Source organism: Notolepis coatsorum (genome assembly GCF_963971535.1).
Source record: "Notolepis coatsorum genome assembly, chromosome: 8".
Classification (NCBI taxonomy): Eukaryota; Metazoa; Chordata; class Actinopteri; order Aulopiformes; family Paralepididae; genus Notolepis; species Notolepis coatsorum.
This window is the reverse complement of record NC_140172.1, coordinates 146,266,382-146,284,440: the sequence shown is the minus strand read 5'-3', so window position 1 is coordinate 146,284,440 and position 18,059 is coordinate 146,266,382. Positions and strand designations below refer to the sequence as shown.

General features: G+C 45.7%; 1 protein-coding gene across 1 annotated transcript in view; it reads right to left on the bottom strand.

The window, feature by feature from the left end:
• Positions 1–14,084, bottom strand: part of adamts15a (ADAM metallopeptidase with thrombospondin type 1 motif, 15a) — a 50,490-nt gene extending 36,406 nt beyond the window's left edge. The window contains exon 1 of the mRNA XM_084320898.1: positions 12,795–14,084. Within this exon, the coding sequence (XP_084177024.1) occupies positions 12,795–13,868 (1,074 nt within the window). The 5' untranslated portion in view covers positions 13,869–14,084. The remainder of the gene's footprint in view (positions 1–12,794) is intronic.
• Positions 14,085–18,059: the final 3,975 nt, after the last annotated feature.

The window sequence follows — 18,059 nt, the reverse complement described above, 5'->3', positions numbered from 1 at the left end:
CTCCGTCAAAAAGGGTGCTTTGAGTAGTTGCAGCCATTTCAGCCAGTGACACGTGCGCCATTTTGTACGACATTCACACTGTTTCCCCTGGGGGTCAAGGGTCACATGTTTTCTGTATGTGATCACCGGTTTTGACAGGAGAGCAAACGAGGCGGGGGGGGGGGGGGTGGGGGGGGCTGGTGTGAGGATGACTGTAAGACTTGAGTACACTTTGAGAAGAAGACGTGTTGAAATACCACAGGATGTTTTCGTCGCTTGGGTTTAAAATTGTGTTGATATTAAAGGGGCACTTCACCGAAAAAACAACACTGCTGTATTTTGCACATAATCTCACACACGTCCAAAAAAAACTCTAACCAGTTTTGCACACATTCACTTAGTTTGACTTTATTAACTTTATTTAACAGATTGCAGAATGGGTACAATACAGTACGGCTCAATACACACAAGTGTTAAGGGGATGCAGACCAGAGAAAGACGTTTGTCTTGTTTACCTCAGGGTCCCCCATTTTCAATTCATAGTTGAATTGAATAGTTGGGGCCATTGAATCCTTGTGTGAAATTGTGAATCCTTAGCTGTGTTAATTACAGCTCTATGAAATGATGTAGATGAAGAAGATAGCGATACCTTGTCTTATAGGAAATGCTACCTTATCATTTCACGGAGCTGTAATTAACATTCAATGTCCCGGATGACATCACTGGTGGCCATATTCAAACTCTCATTACTCTCAATAACTGTTTAACACTTTGGTTGCCTTGGGTTAAATTAATGATATACCATAGATTGCCAGCGCTATTTGTCTATGGAGAAAGTCCCCTTCTTTGCAGGGCTATAACTTTTTAAATTCTATTGCTACATTGCCATTATTAGGGCCCATTCAAAGTCCTATATGTATTGTTCATTGTGTAGCAACGTTAAACTTTTTCATTCACATATTCATAGTAAAGTATGGTCTAAACTAGTATAAGTATGTTTTCATCTCTTTCTGCAGCTTTCTCCAGAACGTGATATATAGCCCCAAATGCATTATATTGATGATGAAATACAGTTTGATGGCAATCAGCGCGATATAAAAAATTCCAACTAGACGTACTTCTAGAAGTTACTACACGTCATCTGATGTTGACCGGATGGGCTAGGGGGCGTTTATAATTCCGTGGGCAGCGTTATACCAATCATCTAATGTGGGTCAAATGTTGATAATAGCAGTTAGTATCTAAGACGGTAACGTTACACGCTAAAACTCACCCCAGTCTCCGCGCGCCGTTGGGCGATCATCGTCGAGTAGAAATTTTATCATTATGGGATATATTTTTACCCGGTCCATCTCCAGCTTGTATAATGGTATATACGTCCAAATCATGTTGTTTATCGAGTTATTGCCAATCGATCACCGTGTAGCGTGACGAGCCAGAGTCCCATGAACCATAGCGAGCGCCCGGAAGTACTACGGTCGTCATGACAACCTCTATTCAACATCCTGTGTGGCGATTGCGCCGATCGGCCACCAGATGGCGCTCCTGAACCGCCAGAGAGCTCAGTGGGTCCTGCTGGTGGATCTCAGGCCAGCGGAGGGGGAATATGAATCCGATCGCAGATTTTTGAAATATCGATATAAGGACGCTGTACAGCGTCCCCCGGCAACTTTAGCATGGCCAGCAAAGACGTGAAAAGACGTGTCCCGGCAGTCAAAGTGTTAATAGTAATAAAAAAAAGTATGAACTAAATTAATGTGCAAAGAAAGCTTTTGGACGTGTGTGAGATTACGTGAAAAATAAATCTGCATTGTATTTTGGTGAAATGCCTTTTTAAACAAACGTGTTCCACAGATGCAAGGAAGTCGTGTAAAATTGCCCAAAAAGATACAAAATACGTCACATTTAAGTCAAACTAAACTGTCAAACTAAATCAATGTGCGCAAAACCGTTTCGAGTGCGATGGTGAGAGTGTGTGAGATTATGTGCAAAATAAAGCAGTGTTGTTGTCTTCTGGGGAAGTTACCCTTTAACTGTGTTTAGCTCGGGACAAAACGTCTTGTGCTGTTTATTTCAACATGTGTTTTTTAGGAGTGCAGTGTAGCTGGAGGAGCTGGAAGGAGGGCGTGCGTCGCCTCCTCCGGGAGTGTCTCCTCTCACACCAAACAGGAGGAGTCCCTGTGTTCCTCTTCTGCGGTAGTGAAAGGGTTAACCGCCTGCAGTGTGGTAGTGAAGGGTTAACCTTATGTAGTGCGGTAGTGAAAGGGTTAACCTTCTGTAGTGCGGTAGTCTAAGGGTTAACCGTCTGCAGTGTGGTAGTGAAGGGTTAACCGTATGTAGTGCGGTAGTGAAAGGGTTAACCGTCTGCAGTGTGGGAGTGAAGGGTTAACCTTCTGTAGTGCGGTAGTGAAAGGGTTAACCGTCTGCAGTGTGGTAGTGAAGGGTTAACCTTCTGTAGTGCGGTAGTGAAAGGGTTAACCGTATGTAGTGCGGTAGTGAAGGGTTAACCTTCTGTAGTGTGGTAGTGAAAGGGTTAACCGTATGTAGTGTGGTAGTGAAGGGTTAACCGTATGTAGTGTGGTAGTGAAAGGGTTAACCGCCTGCAGTGTGGTAGTGAAGGGTTAACCTTCTGTAGTGTGGTAGTGAAAGGGTTAACCGTCTGCAGTGTGGTAGTGAAGGGTTAACCTTCTGTAGTGCGGTAGTGAAAGGGTTAACCGCCTGCAGTGTGGTAGTGAAGGGTTAACCTTCTATAGTGTGGTAGTGAAGGGTTAACCGTCTGTAGTGTGGTAGGGAAGGGTTAACATTCTGTAGTGTGGTAGTGAAAGGGTTAACCTTTTGTAGTGCGGTAGTGAAAGGGTTAACCGTCTGCAGTGTGGTAGTGAATGGTTAACCTTCTGTAGTGCGGTAGTGAAAGGGTTAACCGTCTGCAGTGTGGTAGTGAAGGGTTAACCTTCTGTAGTGCGGTAGTGAAAGGGTTAACCGCCTGCAGTGTGGTAGTGAAGGGTTAAACTTCTATAGTGTGGTAGTGAAAGGGTTAACCGTCTGTAGTGTGGTAGGGAAGGGTTAACCTTCTGTAGTGTGGTAGTGAAAGGGTTAACCGTCTGTGGTGCGGTAGTGAAAGGGTTAACCGCCTGCAGTGTGGTAGTGAAGGGTTAACCTTCTGTAGTGCGGTAGTGAAAGGGTTAACCGCCTGCAGTGTGGTAGTGAATGGTTAACCTTCTATAGTGTGGTAGTGAAAGGGTTAACCGTCTGTAGTGTGGTAGGGAAGGGTTAACCTTCTGTAGTGCGGTAGTGAAAGGGTTAACCTTCTGTAGTGCGGTAGTGAAAGGGTTAACCGTCTGTAGTGTGGTAGGGAAGGGTTAACCTTCTGTAGTGCGGTAGTGAAAGGGTTAACCGTCTGCAGTGTGGGAGTGAAGGGTTAACCTTCTGTAGTGCGGTAGTGAAAGGGTTAACCGTCTGCAGTGTGGTAGTGAAGGGTTAACCTTCTGTAGTGCGGTAGTGAAAGGGTTAACCGTATGTAGTGCGGTAGTGAAGGGTTAACCTTCTGTAGTGTGGTAGTGAAAGGGTTAACCGTATGTAGTGTGGTAGTGAAGGGTTAACCGTATGTAGTGTGGTAGTGAAAGGGTTAACCGCCTGCAGTGTGGTAGTGAAGGGTTAACCTTCTGTAGTGTGGTAGTGAAAGGGTTAACCGTCTGCAGTGTGGTAGTGAAGGGTTAACCTTCTGTAGTGCGGTAGTGAAAGGGTTAACCGCCTGCAGTGTGGTAGTGAAGGGTTAACCTTCTATAGTGTGGTAGTGAAGGGTTAACCGTCTGTAGTGTGGTAGGGAAGGGTTAACATTCTGTAGTGTGGTAGTGAAAGGGTTAACCTTTTGTAGTGCGGTAGTGAAAGGGTTAACCGTCTGCAGTGTGGTAGTGAATGGTTAACCTTCTGTAGTGCGGTAGTGAAAGGGTTAACCGTCTGCAGTGTGGTAGTGAAGGGTTAACCTTCTGTAGTGCGGTAGTGAAAGGGTTAACCGCCTGCAGTGTGGTAGTGAAGGGTTAAACTTCTATAGTGTGGTAGTGAAAGGGTTAACCGTCTGTAGTGTGGTAGGGAAGGGTTAACCTTCTGTAGTGTGGTAGTGAAAGGGTTAACCGTCTGTGGTGCGGTAGTGAAAGGGTTAACCGCCTGCAGTGTGGTAGTGAAGGGTTAACCTTCTGTAGTGCGGTAGTGAAAGGGTTAACCGCCTGCAGTGTGGTAGTGAATGGTTAACCTTCTATAGTGTGGTAGTGAAAGGGTTAACCGTCTGTAGTGTGGTAGGGAAGGGTTAACCTTCTGTAGTGCGGTAGTGAAAGGGTTAACCTTCTGTAGTGCGGTAGTGAAAGGGTTAACCGTCTGTAGTGTGGTAGGGAAGGGTTAACCTTCTGTAGTAGTGTGGGAGTGAAAGGGTTAACCGTCTGTAGTGTGGTAGGGAAGGGTTAACCTTCTGTAGTAGTGTGGGAGTGAAAGTGTTAACCCTTTGTAGTGTGGTAGTGAAAGGGTTAAAGGGCCGCTTCACCCAAAAAAACAACGCCGATTTACGTAATCTCACACACGTCCAAAAACTCATCCACAGCGACTTACAAATTGTGAACAACAAGTCAGCAATAGGGGTACCTCTCTGGCAGCTAAGGGTCAGTGGCGTTGTTTGTCAAATAGAATCGAGCTTTTGTGTGTGAGTACACAGTAGTATACTATAGACATATTAGGATGATTAGGTAGTAGTATAAGAATAGTAGAATAGTCAACTCTAAACAACGTTGCACACGTTCATCTAGGTTGACGGTTATCGAGAGTACCTGAGTTTGAATATGGCCACCAGTGATGTCATCGGGGGCCATTGAATCCTTGTGTTAATTACAGCTCAATGGAATGATAAGGTAGCAGTCCCTATGAGACAAGGTATTGCCATTTTCTTCATCTTCATCGTTTCATTGAACTGTAATTCGATGACATCATCGGTGGCCATATTGAAACTCATTTACTCTTGATAACCGTCAAACTAAGTGAATGTGTGCAAAGCTGTTTAGAGTTTTGGGATGTGTGTGTGTGTGTGTGTGTGTGTGTGTGTGCACGTGTGTGTGTGTGTGTGTGTGTGTGTGTGTGTGTGTGTGCGTGCGTGTGTGTGTGCGTGCGTGCGTGCGTGCGTGTGTGTGTGCGCGTGTGAGATTATGTGCAAAATAAATCTGCATTGTTTCGTTTTTTGGTGAAGTGCACCTTTAAGCCTCACCGTCCGTCTGAAAACACATTCAGGAGCATGTTTACCTCGTTTCCTTAGACAAAATCACACAGGTCTGTTTTCAATCAGGGTTTTTGTAGAACTACTTCCTACTTCCCGGCGATGTTGTTGATTAGCAAGAGTGCTTCCTCAGCGCAATCCATGCCCGTTCCTCATACTAGCCCGTACTCAGTCACGACCCAATGCGAGGTCAAAGGGGTCACGCTCCTGTCTGTACAAGCTGACTGAAGGTGGACTGACATGTACTCCACGGTGCACACAGAGTGGATTTATATTACCTTCAGTCAGCGTGTGCAGACGGGAGCTCGACGTTAGCGTTAGCTCGTGGGCTAACGAGCCAGAGCTAGTACGAGGGAACGGTAGGGATCTACGACATCGTCGGTGAGTAGGAAATAGGGTTCCAGAAATCACAACTAACACCTTTAACGTGGCCTTTCCCCCTCGAACCAAGCGATCTTTACATTTTCACTGACAGTTAAAAGGATCTGCAAGTGGTATTTCTTTGTTTGTTAAAACAAGTGGTCTAGATCAGTGGTTCCCAAAGTCGGGGTCGCGACCCAAAGGTGGGCCGCGAGCAGCCACGGGTGGGCCGCGAGATGATTTAAAAAAAAATAAAAAATAATATATAAAAAAATAAAGAAATATATTTTTTTTTATTTTTATTTTTTTTTTTTTTTTTTTATTTTTTTTACTGAACTTAGAAGCAGGCCAGGACAGTGTTTCTAGTTGTATTCTAAAATTCTATTCTATTGTATTCTAAAATGTGACTATATGGTTTTATATTAACTTAATAAATAAACAAAAACGAAAAATCTACTTATTTCAACGAACATTTCAAACTAAATAACAGATTATGCACATAAAACGCTGAAAACAACCGAAGCAACAATAGTATTTTAATGAGGCTATTATTATTATTATCATTATTATTTTGCAACAAGTTAGCCCTCTCATAAATAGCACATATAAATGAATAACTAACTTGAACTAACTTAATAGGATTGAAGTGATATTTGGCTTAAAAAATCAATCGTCTGGCAAAAAAAAAAGAAAAAAAAAAGCCAGACGATGTGCATTGGGCCGCGGCTCTCTGACGCCTTATTTTCTGGGCCCCGGCCTGAAAAGTTTGGGAACCCCTGGTCTAGATGTTAAAATAATAGCTCTACACTCCGACAGCCATCACTGATATAGAGTGTCTGGTCAGTAACATGGGGCCCCCCCAGTCCCGATCTGCTCTGCAGTAAATAGCCATCACTGATATAGAGTGTCTGGTCAGTAAGTTTCAAGTTTCTTTAATAGTTGTCATACAGAAGTACAGAATACTTTCATACAAAATGCTTCTTACTGTTACGCTCCAGAGACTGTGCTAGACAAGATAATATCAAATAACATAGTATAGCATGTAAATTAGAAGTAGAAAATGAGGTCACAGTGTTCAGTATAGACATATGTACAATGTTCGGTGCAGAATAGACGTAACTGAGTTACCATATAATATACAATACTATGCAGTGTACTAATGTACAGTACTATATAGTGCAAAGCAGAAATGGGATGAGGTACAATTTAGGTACAATTTACAGTAAGGTGTACGAGTTGTAGTGCAATCCTTCATCAATAAATATAAAGTGTGGGGAGTGGGTGCTACAGTGTGTTTGTTTAAAGTGAGTGTGTGCTATAAAGTGTGTGGAGTGGGTGCTACAGTGTGTTTGTTTAAAGTGAGTGTGTGCGTGTGGATGTGTGTGCTATGTGCGTTTGATGGTTGTTGTTGTGTAGTGTTCATTGTTCGTTTAGCAGCCTGATGGCCTGGGGATAGAAGTCATGGGTCTCCGAGTCCCTCTGCTCTGCAGTAAACAGCCATCACTGATATAGAGTGTCTGGTCAGTAACATGGGTCTCCCAGTCCCTCCTGCTCTGCAGTAAACAGCCATCACTGATATAGAGTGTCTGGTCAGTAACATGGGTCTCCCAGTCCCTCCACTCTGCAGTAAACAGCCATCACTGATATAGAGTGTCTGGTCAGTAACATGGGTCTCCCAGTCCGTCCTGCTCTGCAGTAAACAACCATCACTGATATAGAGTGTCTGGTCAGTAACATGGGTCTCCCAGTCCCTCCACTCTGCAGTAAACAGCCATCACTGATATAGAGTGTCTGGTCAGTAACATGGGTCTCCCAGTCCCTCCACTCTGCAGTAAACAGCCATCACTGATATAGAGTGTCTGGTCAGTAACATGGGTCTCCCAGTCCCTCCTGCTCTGCAGTAAACAGCCATCACTGATATAGAGTGTCTGGTCAGTAACATGGGTCTCCCAGTCCCTCCTGCTCTGCAGTAAACAGCCATCACTGATATAGAGTGTCTGGTCAGTAACATGGGTCTCTCAGTCCCTCCTGCTCTGCAGTAAACAGCCATCACTGATATAGAGTGTCTGGTCAGTAACATGGGTCTCCCAGTCGCTCCACTCTGCAGTAAACAGCCATCACTGATATAGAGTGTCTGGTCAGTAACATGGGTCTCTCAGTCCCTCTGCTCTGCAGTAAACAGCCATCACTGATATAGAGTGTCTGGTCAGTATACATGGGTCTCTCAGTCCCTCCTGCTCTGCAGTAAACAGCCATCACTGATATAGAGTGTCTGGTCAGTAACATGGGTCTCCCAGTCGCTCCACTCTGCAGTAAACAGCCATCACTGATATAGAGTGTCTGGTCAGTAACATGGGTCTCTCAGTCCCTCTGCTCTGCAGTAAACAGCCATCACTGATATAGAGTGTCTGGTCAGTAACATGGGTCTCTCAGTCCCTCCTGCTCTGCAGTAAACAGCCATCACTGATATATAGTGTCTGGTCAGTAACATGGGTCTCACAGTCGCTCCACTCTGCAGTAAACAGCCATCACTGATATAGAGTGTCTGGTCAGTAACATGGGTCTCTCAGTCCCTCTGCTCTGCAGTAAACAGCCATCACTGATATAGAGTGTCTGGTCAGTAACATGGGTCTCTCAGTCCCTCCTGCTCTGCAGTAAACAGCCATCACTGATATATAGTGTCTGGTCAGTAACATGGGTCTCCCAGTCCCTCTGCTCTGCAGTAAACACTAAATAAATGTTCTGGTATTCCGTTCCCACTTTGTCCAATCAGAAGAGAGAGAGAGAACTCTGCAAAAATGGCCTGACAAAAATAAGAGATAAAAACCAGTTTCAAGCTAATGTGTCCTTGAAAACAAGTAACATAATCTATCTAGCAGTGCAGTAAACAGATTTGGCTTGGCAAGATTTCTTGAAATAAGTTTAAAAGAATCATCTAGGGTTCTCTCCGCTGATTGGATAAAAAGTGGGAACAGGATACCAGAAAATATATATTTTGTGTGTATACATTTGGTTCATCAACTAACGGGAGTGGCGGCGTTTAATACATCGTCGACTCCACCACAGCCTTCTCAATCACAACATTCTCAATCTGAAGCAGCAGTGTTAGGGGGACAAATGCTGGCGCGGACAGAAGACTTTGCAGCTGTTGAATAATACTGCTCCTCTGGCACTCCTGCAGTATGGTCTGAAGAGGAGGGGGGAGGGGGAGGGGGAGGAGGGGGGTAGCAGGTGGGGCTGAGCTATACGGAGCGGTGAGACGAGAGCTATGACATGCACGTGGACGCCTCCCCCACCTCCTCCCCCCTCCCCCACCTCCTCCTCTCCCCTCTGGCCCTCGGGGGCATGTTTAACGAGGAGCAGACGAGTCTACGGGCCGGCCAGCCCCACAGCTGGAGGACCAGGACACATCCGACCCGGTGTGCCCCCCCCCACCCCCCCTCCCCTCCCCTCCCCTCAGGGGGGCAGGGGGGGGGGGGGGCGTCCTCTTAGATACACATCGTTAAACTCCGGACCGCGACGTGATGAGATTCCGTCCGCTGGGACACCCCCCCCTACCCAACAAGACTTTTTTTTTCTTCTCGTCTTGTTATTAGATATGATTTAGTGCAGCAGCAGTGACACACAACTGTCTTATTGTGGACGGGGGGGGGGGGGGGGGGGGGGGTGACAAACTGAGACCTATATGATGATTAAAATGGTCGTTATTCTCTTTGTGTGGCTTTTTGTAAACAACACATTTAACTATATTCTTCTACCATCGCCCGCCGGGAGCCCCGGAGAACCTCTCTAGCGGGTCTGCAGACTCCACACTGTGGGAAGGTCTGCATCGGGGGGCCCGAGGTGCTCCAGTTACGTAGCGAGGCCTATATGGGCAAAAAATAGACCGCTGTAATCCTGGTGGTATGTCACTGATTATTACGCAGAAATGTCGGACCGTGTGAACTTCTCTTGGCTGTAATATAATCCGCCAATAATGGGATCTTGCGGCAGGCGACGTCATGCCCAGTGACACAGGACGTCATGCCAGTGACACAGGCCAGAAGTGATCGTTAACATAGCCTTCGTTTTTCTTCTTCTTTCCCTTCCATGGAAGGAAGGAGAACCCTCTCTCTCTCTCTCTCTCTCTCTCTCTCTCTCTCTCGACCGACCGAGGGAAGCAGGGGGTTAATATAAATGACGCAAAGCGTGTGTCTAATTGCACGCGTGTATGTACAGTATCTGCCGCTTTGCTTCCTTCAAACGAGACGCCCCCCTAATTCCCCGTGAAACAGTTGAAAGCTCGCCGGCCAAGCAAGCAGGAACTCACACGCGTTTTGGATCTCGTTAAGTCGTCGTGGAGTTAAACATGTCGAGGCAACACACAGGCAAAGCCATGACTTCACTCTCTCTAGAACCCGCGGTGTCATGGACCAAGGATGCTGGAGGAGGTGGAGAGGGAGAGAGCGTCGGAGCCAAAGCAGAGCCGTACTATCGGCCTCTTTCCACTGGATGGATTCGTCCGAACTTTCCCATTCGTGACCCGGCGTCGTCTCCAGCAAAACAATAAAAGTGGTTACATTCACATCCTGCCTCGGGTCAGGCCCCTACAGTATATAGCCTATAATACTCCAAATCACTTTTTTAGTAGGCTGAGTCAAAAAGGTTGCAGCATGTATATATATATATACAGTCTCCATGTGTTTTTGGCATTCTATACAGGGTTTATATCACATCTACCTCACTATAATACTTGTATGTGCAATATGACAGATGTTGGGACAATAATGGTATTCGTTAATGTGCAATATTTTCCGCCAATGTGCAATGTTTTTTTTCTACTGTGGTGATTTTTTGCAATTATTATTATTTTTTTTTTTACTTTTTAATGTTCCTGTGAATAAGTGCATACAGTATGTAGCAGAGGGTACGAGGGGGTACATGAATGTGTGGTGTGTCAGTGTGTATGGGTACAACAGTGTGTCTATAGGTACATCATGGATGTGTTGTGTGGTAGAGTGGGTATGTAGGTATCGTTATTTCAGGGGCTGCACAAACCAATCTCGTTGCACTGTGTTGTGCAATGACAATAAAGCGTTCTACTTTCTACTATATTTTCCCGACCCATCCTCAGTGCCATATGGTTCACGGGGAGGAGCTCTGACCGTTATACTCCGACACACGTCACGTCTCCTTCCCCAGGGACGGTGGTGGTGTTTGGGGGTAAACTATATATAGGCTGTCATCTCAGCCCTCGCGACTGGAATGATTTGATTGAGTGAAGAAAAAACGTGTCATGCAGTTTGTTGTTGTTAAACACGCTCTCAAATGTGCTTTGCACAAGGTGCTTAAATGGTAAATGGTGCATTTATAATTATAGAGCTTTTATCCAAAGCGCTTTACAATTTTGTTCCTCACATTTCACACATTCACTCACACATTCACACACCGACGGTGGAGGCGGCCGTGCGAGGTGCTCATCGGGAGCAGTTAGGGGGTTAAGTGTCTTGCTCAAGTGTCACACGCTGCCCGGGAGGAGCGGGAATGGAACCGGGAACCTCCAGATTACCAGACGACTTGTTGTTCTACTTCCTGAGCCACTGTTGCTTAACAACAGCAATTAAGCATCTCCGTCAACATCACCATCATCACCATCACCATCATGCTTGAGTCCTATTTGTATATGGATGAGCCTAAGTAAGTATACCATAACATGTCGCCTGCCTACCTGTCGGGTGAACAAGTATACCATAACATGTTGCCTGCCTACTGGCTGTCGGGTGAACAGTATACCATAACATGTTGAATGCCTATGGGCGGCTACGTGGCGTAGTGGGCAAGGCGCTCCACATTGCTTTCAGTTTAGCTGGTTGTTCATACTAATACACATTGGCCGTATTAGGGGGTGGGAAACTGATGGGTGGGTATCGGGCGTTGTGGACAGCGACTCCTACAGGTCGGTTGCTGCGCCTGCGCAGTAGAATCAGGGGGCAGCGTGAGCCTCCCACGCGTTACTCCTCGCCACTGAGAGATCGAGCTGCGCAGGTGAAAAGATGCAACTGCTGTTACCTCAAGTACCGGAGGGGACTTGTGCTATGTATGACTTAGTCCACATTGCAGCCGGCTTGTGGGAGGCAAGAAACAGCGTTCGTGACAGGGGAGGGTTGAATTGGATGATACGAAATTGGGATGGGAGAAAATATAGAAAAATGGGAGAAAAAGTGGATAAAAAAAAAAAACATGTTGCATGCCTACTGGCTGTCGGGTGAACAGTATACCATAACATGTTGCATGCCTACCTGTCGGGTGAACAGTATAAGTATGTATACCATAACATGTCGCCTACCTGTCGGGTGAACAGTATAAGTATGTATACCATAACATGTCGCCTACCTGTCGGGTGAACAGTATAAATACCATAACATGTCGCCTATACCTGTCGGGTGAACAGTATAAGTATACCATAACATGTCGCCTATACCTGTCGGGTGAACAGTATAAGTATACCATAACATGTCGCCTACTTGTCAGGTGAACAGTATAAGTATACCATAACATGTCGCCTATACCTGTCGGGTGAACAGTATAAGTATACCATAACATGTCGCCTATACCTGTCGGGTGAACAGTATAAGTATACCATAACATGTCGCCTACCTGTCGGGTGAACAGTATAAGTATACCATAACATGTCGCCTATACCTGTCGGGTGAACAGTATAAGTATACCATAACATGTCGCCTACCTGTCGGGTGAACAGTATAAGTATACCATAACATGTCGCCTACCTGTCGGGTGAACAGTATAAGTATACCATAACATGTCGCCTATACCTGTCGGGTGAACAGTATAAGTAAGTATACCATAACATGTCGCCTACCTGTCGGGTGAACAGTATAAGTATACCATAACATGTCGCCTGCCTGTCGGGTGAACAGTATAAGTATACCATAACATGTCGCCTGCCTGTCGGGTGAACAGTATAAGTATACCATAACATGTCGCCTACCTGTCGGGTGAACAGTATAAATACCATAACATGTCGCCCACCTGTCGGGTGAACAGTATAAGTATACCATAACATGTCGCCCACCTGTCGGGTGAACAGTATAAGTATACCATAACATGTCGCCCACCTGTCGGGTGAACAGTATAAGTATACCATAACATGTCGCCTACCTGTCGGGTGAACAGTATAAGTATACCATAACATGTCGCCTACCTGTCGGGTGAACAGTATCGCGGTGTCCCAGTAGTCCGGATGCTTGTCGTTGTTCTTGTTCATCTTCTTCTGCCAGGTGCAGAAGTTCCGCAGAGTCATGGCCGCGTTGCCGGAGACCTTGGGTCCCTCGGCCTCGGTCAGCACCATGAACTTGACCACCACGATGCTGATGGAGTTGAGGATGCTGGGGTGCCTGTAGAGCCGGGCGGCCACCGACATCAGGGTCAAGAGGTAATGCTTAAGGTCATCGCCGTGGAAGTCCGCCATGGACTCGTCCGCCACCACGAGCGCCTCCACGTATCTGGGAACAGAAGCGAACCTTTTGGACCTGCTGCCCTGTATGCGTTTGAACATCGTTTCTTCTTCGGCGGTGGTCGCGTTGTCGTTCATCAGCGCCTTTACGCGCTTGTATTTCTCCAGGGACTGCGCGGCTTGGGGACTCACGTCGCCGCCCACCGCGCACCTGGACGTGGAGTTACTACTACTAGTACCGCCGGGGGGGTCGCCGCGGCGACGCCGGATAACGTGCGCGCCGCGCTCTGCGCTCTCTGCTGCGCCCTGCCCGGTGCCATTATTGCGCTCCGGACTGATGAAGTACTCCCAGCCCTGGGAACCGAACGCGCCTCGGAAACCCTTGCACAGGCTCAACGCCGCGTACGAAGAGCGGTCCGAGTTGACATAACCGGAGTAGAAACACCGGCTCAGGTCCCCGGTGGTGGTGGCGGTGATGACACCGTCGTCGAGGTGGTCCGAGACGACGAGAGTGTCCAGTTTGGAGACGGAGGCGGCGAGGAAGGTGGAATCCTGGTGCAAGTCGAGCACTAAATCCCGCTGGAACGCGCGTATCTTCAGGACACATGATGATGATGATGTCCCCGGCCCGGGGTGGAGGACACCGCTGTCCACGTCGTTCTTCTGATCGTCGCTCCTTTGGCCCCCATCACCATCATCACGCAGTCTCATCATCACGGGGAAGCAGAGCTCACTGTCCTCCTCAGTGCTGCAGCGGACATATCCTGCGAGTGTAGCCGCCACGACCACGTACAGGAGGAAAGTTGTCCTGACGACGAACATGATCCAATAAATAACGCAATAATCAGGAAAGAGGACCAAAAAAGAAAAAATGCAATCTATAGACAAATGCAAGTGATAATAACAGCCGCAGGTACAGAGAGGTTCTTAATCCGAGGGGTGTGTATATTTATTAAAACAATGCAGCTTTAATAAATCCACTCACAGCACACAGACTCGTCCGTCCAGTACAACATCACTCATTACCATCCTGCTCCTCCAGTGTGTTGTTGAGCCGTGCGCTGCCTTCTGCTTTATGCATCTTCTTCCAAATGTCTCTAAACACAAAGAAAGTATTTTTCTGGGGGGGGGGGAGAGGGGGGTCTCTGGGAGCGCTCATTGGTTGTGCGTCTGTCTGTGACTCTCTCTCTCTCTCTCTCTCTCTCTCTCTCTCTCTCTCTCTCTCTCTCTCTCTCTCTCTCTGCGGCCACTGGAACTCGGCAATTATCTCTCTCTCTCTCTCTGGTGCGTCTGTCTCCGCGCTATAGTGCGTCTTGGTGCGTAAAGTCTCGGGGGGTGCCCGGGGAGTGAACAGACGCGCAGGAGAAGAACAAGTCACACTTCTATCTTCACCCCCACGGAGATGAAGAAGAAAACACACGAACAGCTGGGGGGGGGGGGAGAGAGAGAGAGAGAGAGAGAGAGAGAGAGAGAGAGAGAGAGAGAGAGAGAGAGAGAGAGAGAGAGAGAGAGAGAGAGAGAGACTTCTTCTCTTTGAACAGCGAACGCACCTCAGAGCCCTGCGCGCATTGGCTCTTCCACCACCAGCCGCTTCTATGGGATTATGATTATTCCACCCACTGTCCGGCCTTTGTGGGCTGTGCTACAGTATGTTGCAAACACTCCGCCTCTATACTCACTCACATCACATCTGTATCCACACATCTAACGTTTAAACTTTACTGCTGGGTTCGATTAAAAGGGACCGGCTCTGTTACATTTTTATTAAAGGGGGATGTCACCTCGTTTTAAAAAAAAAATCACCAAAAAAATTATTGGAAAATCATATTATGTATTTTTTTGTGCCATTTTGTACTTTAGTTTGTATATTGTTACAGTTGTATCGTGTTTGGTCTTTATTCTATTTACTTTGTACTGTATGAAGCACAATCTGAGGGGGCTCATATTACAGAACCAAGCATTTCACTGTACATGTATACCTTATATGTGACCAGTGGTGCAGTGGTGATTTCATAAGTGGTTGCACTGTGTTTTAACACATTCCCTGCCATAACTTATATCCATCAATATAGCCAGTCTGCCACCACTGTAAGCCTATGGAGACTTCACCTTCTTTGCAGGGCTATAACTTTTAAAATTGTATTGCTAAATTGACATTACTATGGCCCATTCAACATCGATTATCTATCGTTCAGGATGTAGGAACGTTATACTTTTTCATTCATACAAAAATACCTTCAAGAATATAAGTATGTTTTTATCGTTTTCTGCAGTAATTCCTAAAATGTGAGTTATAGGCCTAAACGCATATATAGATTATCGATTGCCGTTTATTCCCTAGACACGCTATATTAAAAAATGCAACTGTATATGATCGTATATGTTATGCGTCATCATGCACGGAGGAAAGGGGGGGGGGGGGGGTCGTTTATAATTCCGTGATCGTCAGTAAATGCTTTATGTAGTATGGGTGATATATTGATCCGATGGTTTGCAGTGAAATGAATAAACAATTGGGCTGAAAATAACGTCAGTGTCCTCTTACCGTGCGTCAAAGAGACTGGCGGTGAAATATCCCAAGTATAGGACGTCGATCGCCTAGGTCCATTTCCGGTTTGTATGTCGCAATAAACGCCGAAATCATATCGATTATTACGTTTATAAAGCGATCCATATGTACTATAGTGTCTGTCGGGAGCCTTGCAACAATGTCTGACGGCCGGATGAATTTAATCGACGCACAGCCCCCACTTCCTGTTGTTCGAGTGTAACTCGCCCGACCATCCACCGGGCGGCGGTATTGAGCCGTCGTTGTATTGAGCCGTAGGGTCCAGCTGCAGCGTCGGAGGTGTATATATGAATTATGAATGCCATGGCGAAAAAATGAAATATTGATCTCAATAACGCTTTACAGCGTGGATGGCGGTGGGTGTGTTAATGACGACACGTGCACGCGCGCTCCCGCACACATAATGTGACAAATAAAACAAAACTTGAAACTAGGGATGCTCGATATTGGCTTTTTTACCGATACCGATATTCCGATATTGTCCAACTCTTAATTTCCGATACCGATATCAACCGATATCAACCGATACCGATATATGCAGGGTTTCCCCCCCCCCCAAAAAAACTGAATAATTTCAGGTAACTAATAATTTCACTGGATATTATTAGTTACCTGATATTATTGTTATTGTTTTTTTTTTTTTTTTTTTTATCGATACCGATATTTTCCGATATCACATTTTACTGCCGATATCGGCCGATAATATTGGTCGGCCGATAATATCGGACATCCCTAAACGTCTTCGTGTGCCCGGCCCGGGGCAGTTCAGCCACCTGTGAACACGCAGGCAGCGCTCTCCCCTGAAGCCAGACACCAGAGGGAGAAGCCTATAGGGCTGCATGCTCTATCGACAGTATCATATAGACACTGAAAGGGGCTCGTATACTTCATATGCCATAACATGTTTGTGTGAGCTCTTTACATTCTGGTTCAGACATGTTAGCGATACTAGAATAATTGGAATTTAAAACTCATTTGTGGCAATTCAACTTAAAGGGGAACTATTTTACTATTTCTTTCACTATTTGGGCACTTTTACACAATTCCTGTGAGTCTATGGAACACCTCTGTAATATATATATTTTTTTTATTCATTGTTTTGTATTTCTAATCAAGTCCTCAAAAACAGCATTTTTCTACCTCAAGATCTCGAGCCGTTTTGAGCTGACTGTGTGGAGTGGGCAGCAGAACTGTGTGCAGCTCATTCTGCATGTCTCCATTATCATGCAGCGGTGTCTCTCTGACATCACAAATCGCGCACATTTTCAAATGACTCAGTTCAGTGAGGGTGAATATTGTGAGAGGAGAATTGGAAGAATGCGCCAATATGAGAATTTTGAGACATAGATCATATTAATATAAGTTCACATAGCTAGGAAACAATGCTAAACACTCAAAAAGGCCATTTATAAGATAGTTCCCCTTTAACATAAGAGCTCTGCTGAGTTAGTGCCCCGTTTATTGAACAGCCCGAGATTTGACCTCCAGGCGACGTGACAGATCGGAGGTTCCTGTATACGATTATAGCTTCAGGAGAGTGGTGCGTGTTCACAAATACTGACTGAGCTGTCCTGTGGCACAAGAAGAACACATGTGGATACAATGAGTGTGGCATTCCCCTTTAAAATAGGGTACAGTTATGAATCTATCTAGTCATATATTTACTGCCTTCACTATCTACAACTGTTTTACACTTGTTGTAATCATAACTATACTTAAAAAAAGAAAAAACCTGCATTATATTCCTGTTTACATACCTGTATATATTGCAGGCCTACTGACTGTATGAGGAGAGATATATAGCTGTAGGCTATGTTGTTTGCTACGTGGTGGCTGTGAGTGTGTGACGACTGTCGGCATCAGGACTAACGCCCATACTACCCACAGCTGTAAAGGAATGTGAATCACTACCCACTTTCAAAACCACTCTCAAAGAGCACCTACAGGAGACTGCAATTCGAAACTGGCCCCTGTAAATGTCCTATAACCCAACCCCCTCCAATGTACAGTAAATGTCCTAACCCAATAATGCACGAGACCCTCTTCTTGGGACCAAGTAAGGTTTCGTCGATAATCCAATGTACAGTTACCTCACCCCGCCTAACCCCCACCCCACCTACCCAACCTCCTCCAATGTACAGTTTCTTCGTCAAATGTATATACTCTCTTTTTTAGACTATTTTTGTATCACAAACAGTACTGTATTTGTAAATCTGGTATGTCATAAATGTATAGATGTAGCAGTACTGTCTATCTCTGTATGTTAATTAATTAGTGACTGATGATTTTATCTAAATTCTTTTATTCTACTATTTTATTTGGTTTCACTGTTTTTAACTGCTGTCTGTTGTTGTTGTTGTTATCATTTATTTCTGATTTTAGTTTTTGTAGCTCAGCTGTAGTGTAAAACACCCTGTGCATTCGTGCTGTGAAGGGTGCTATAT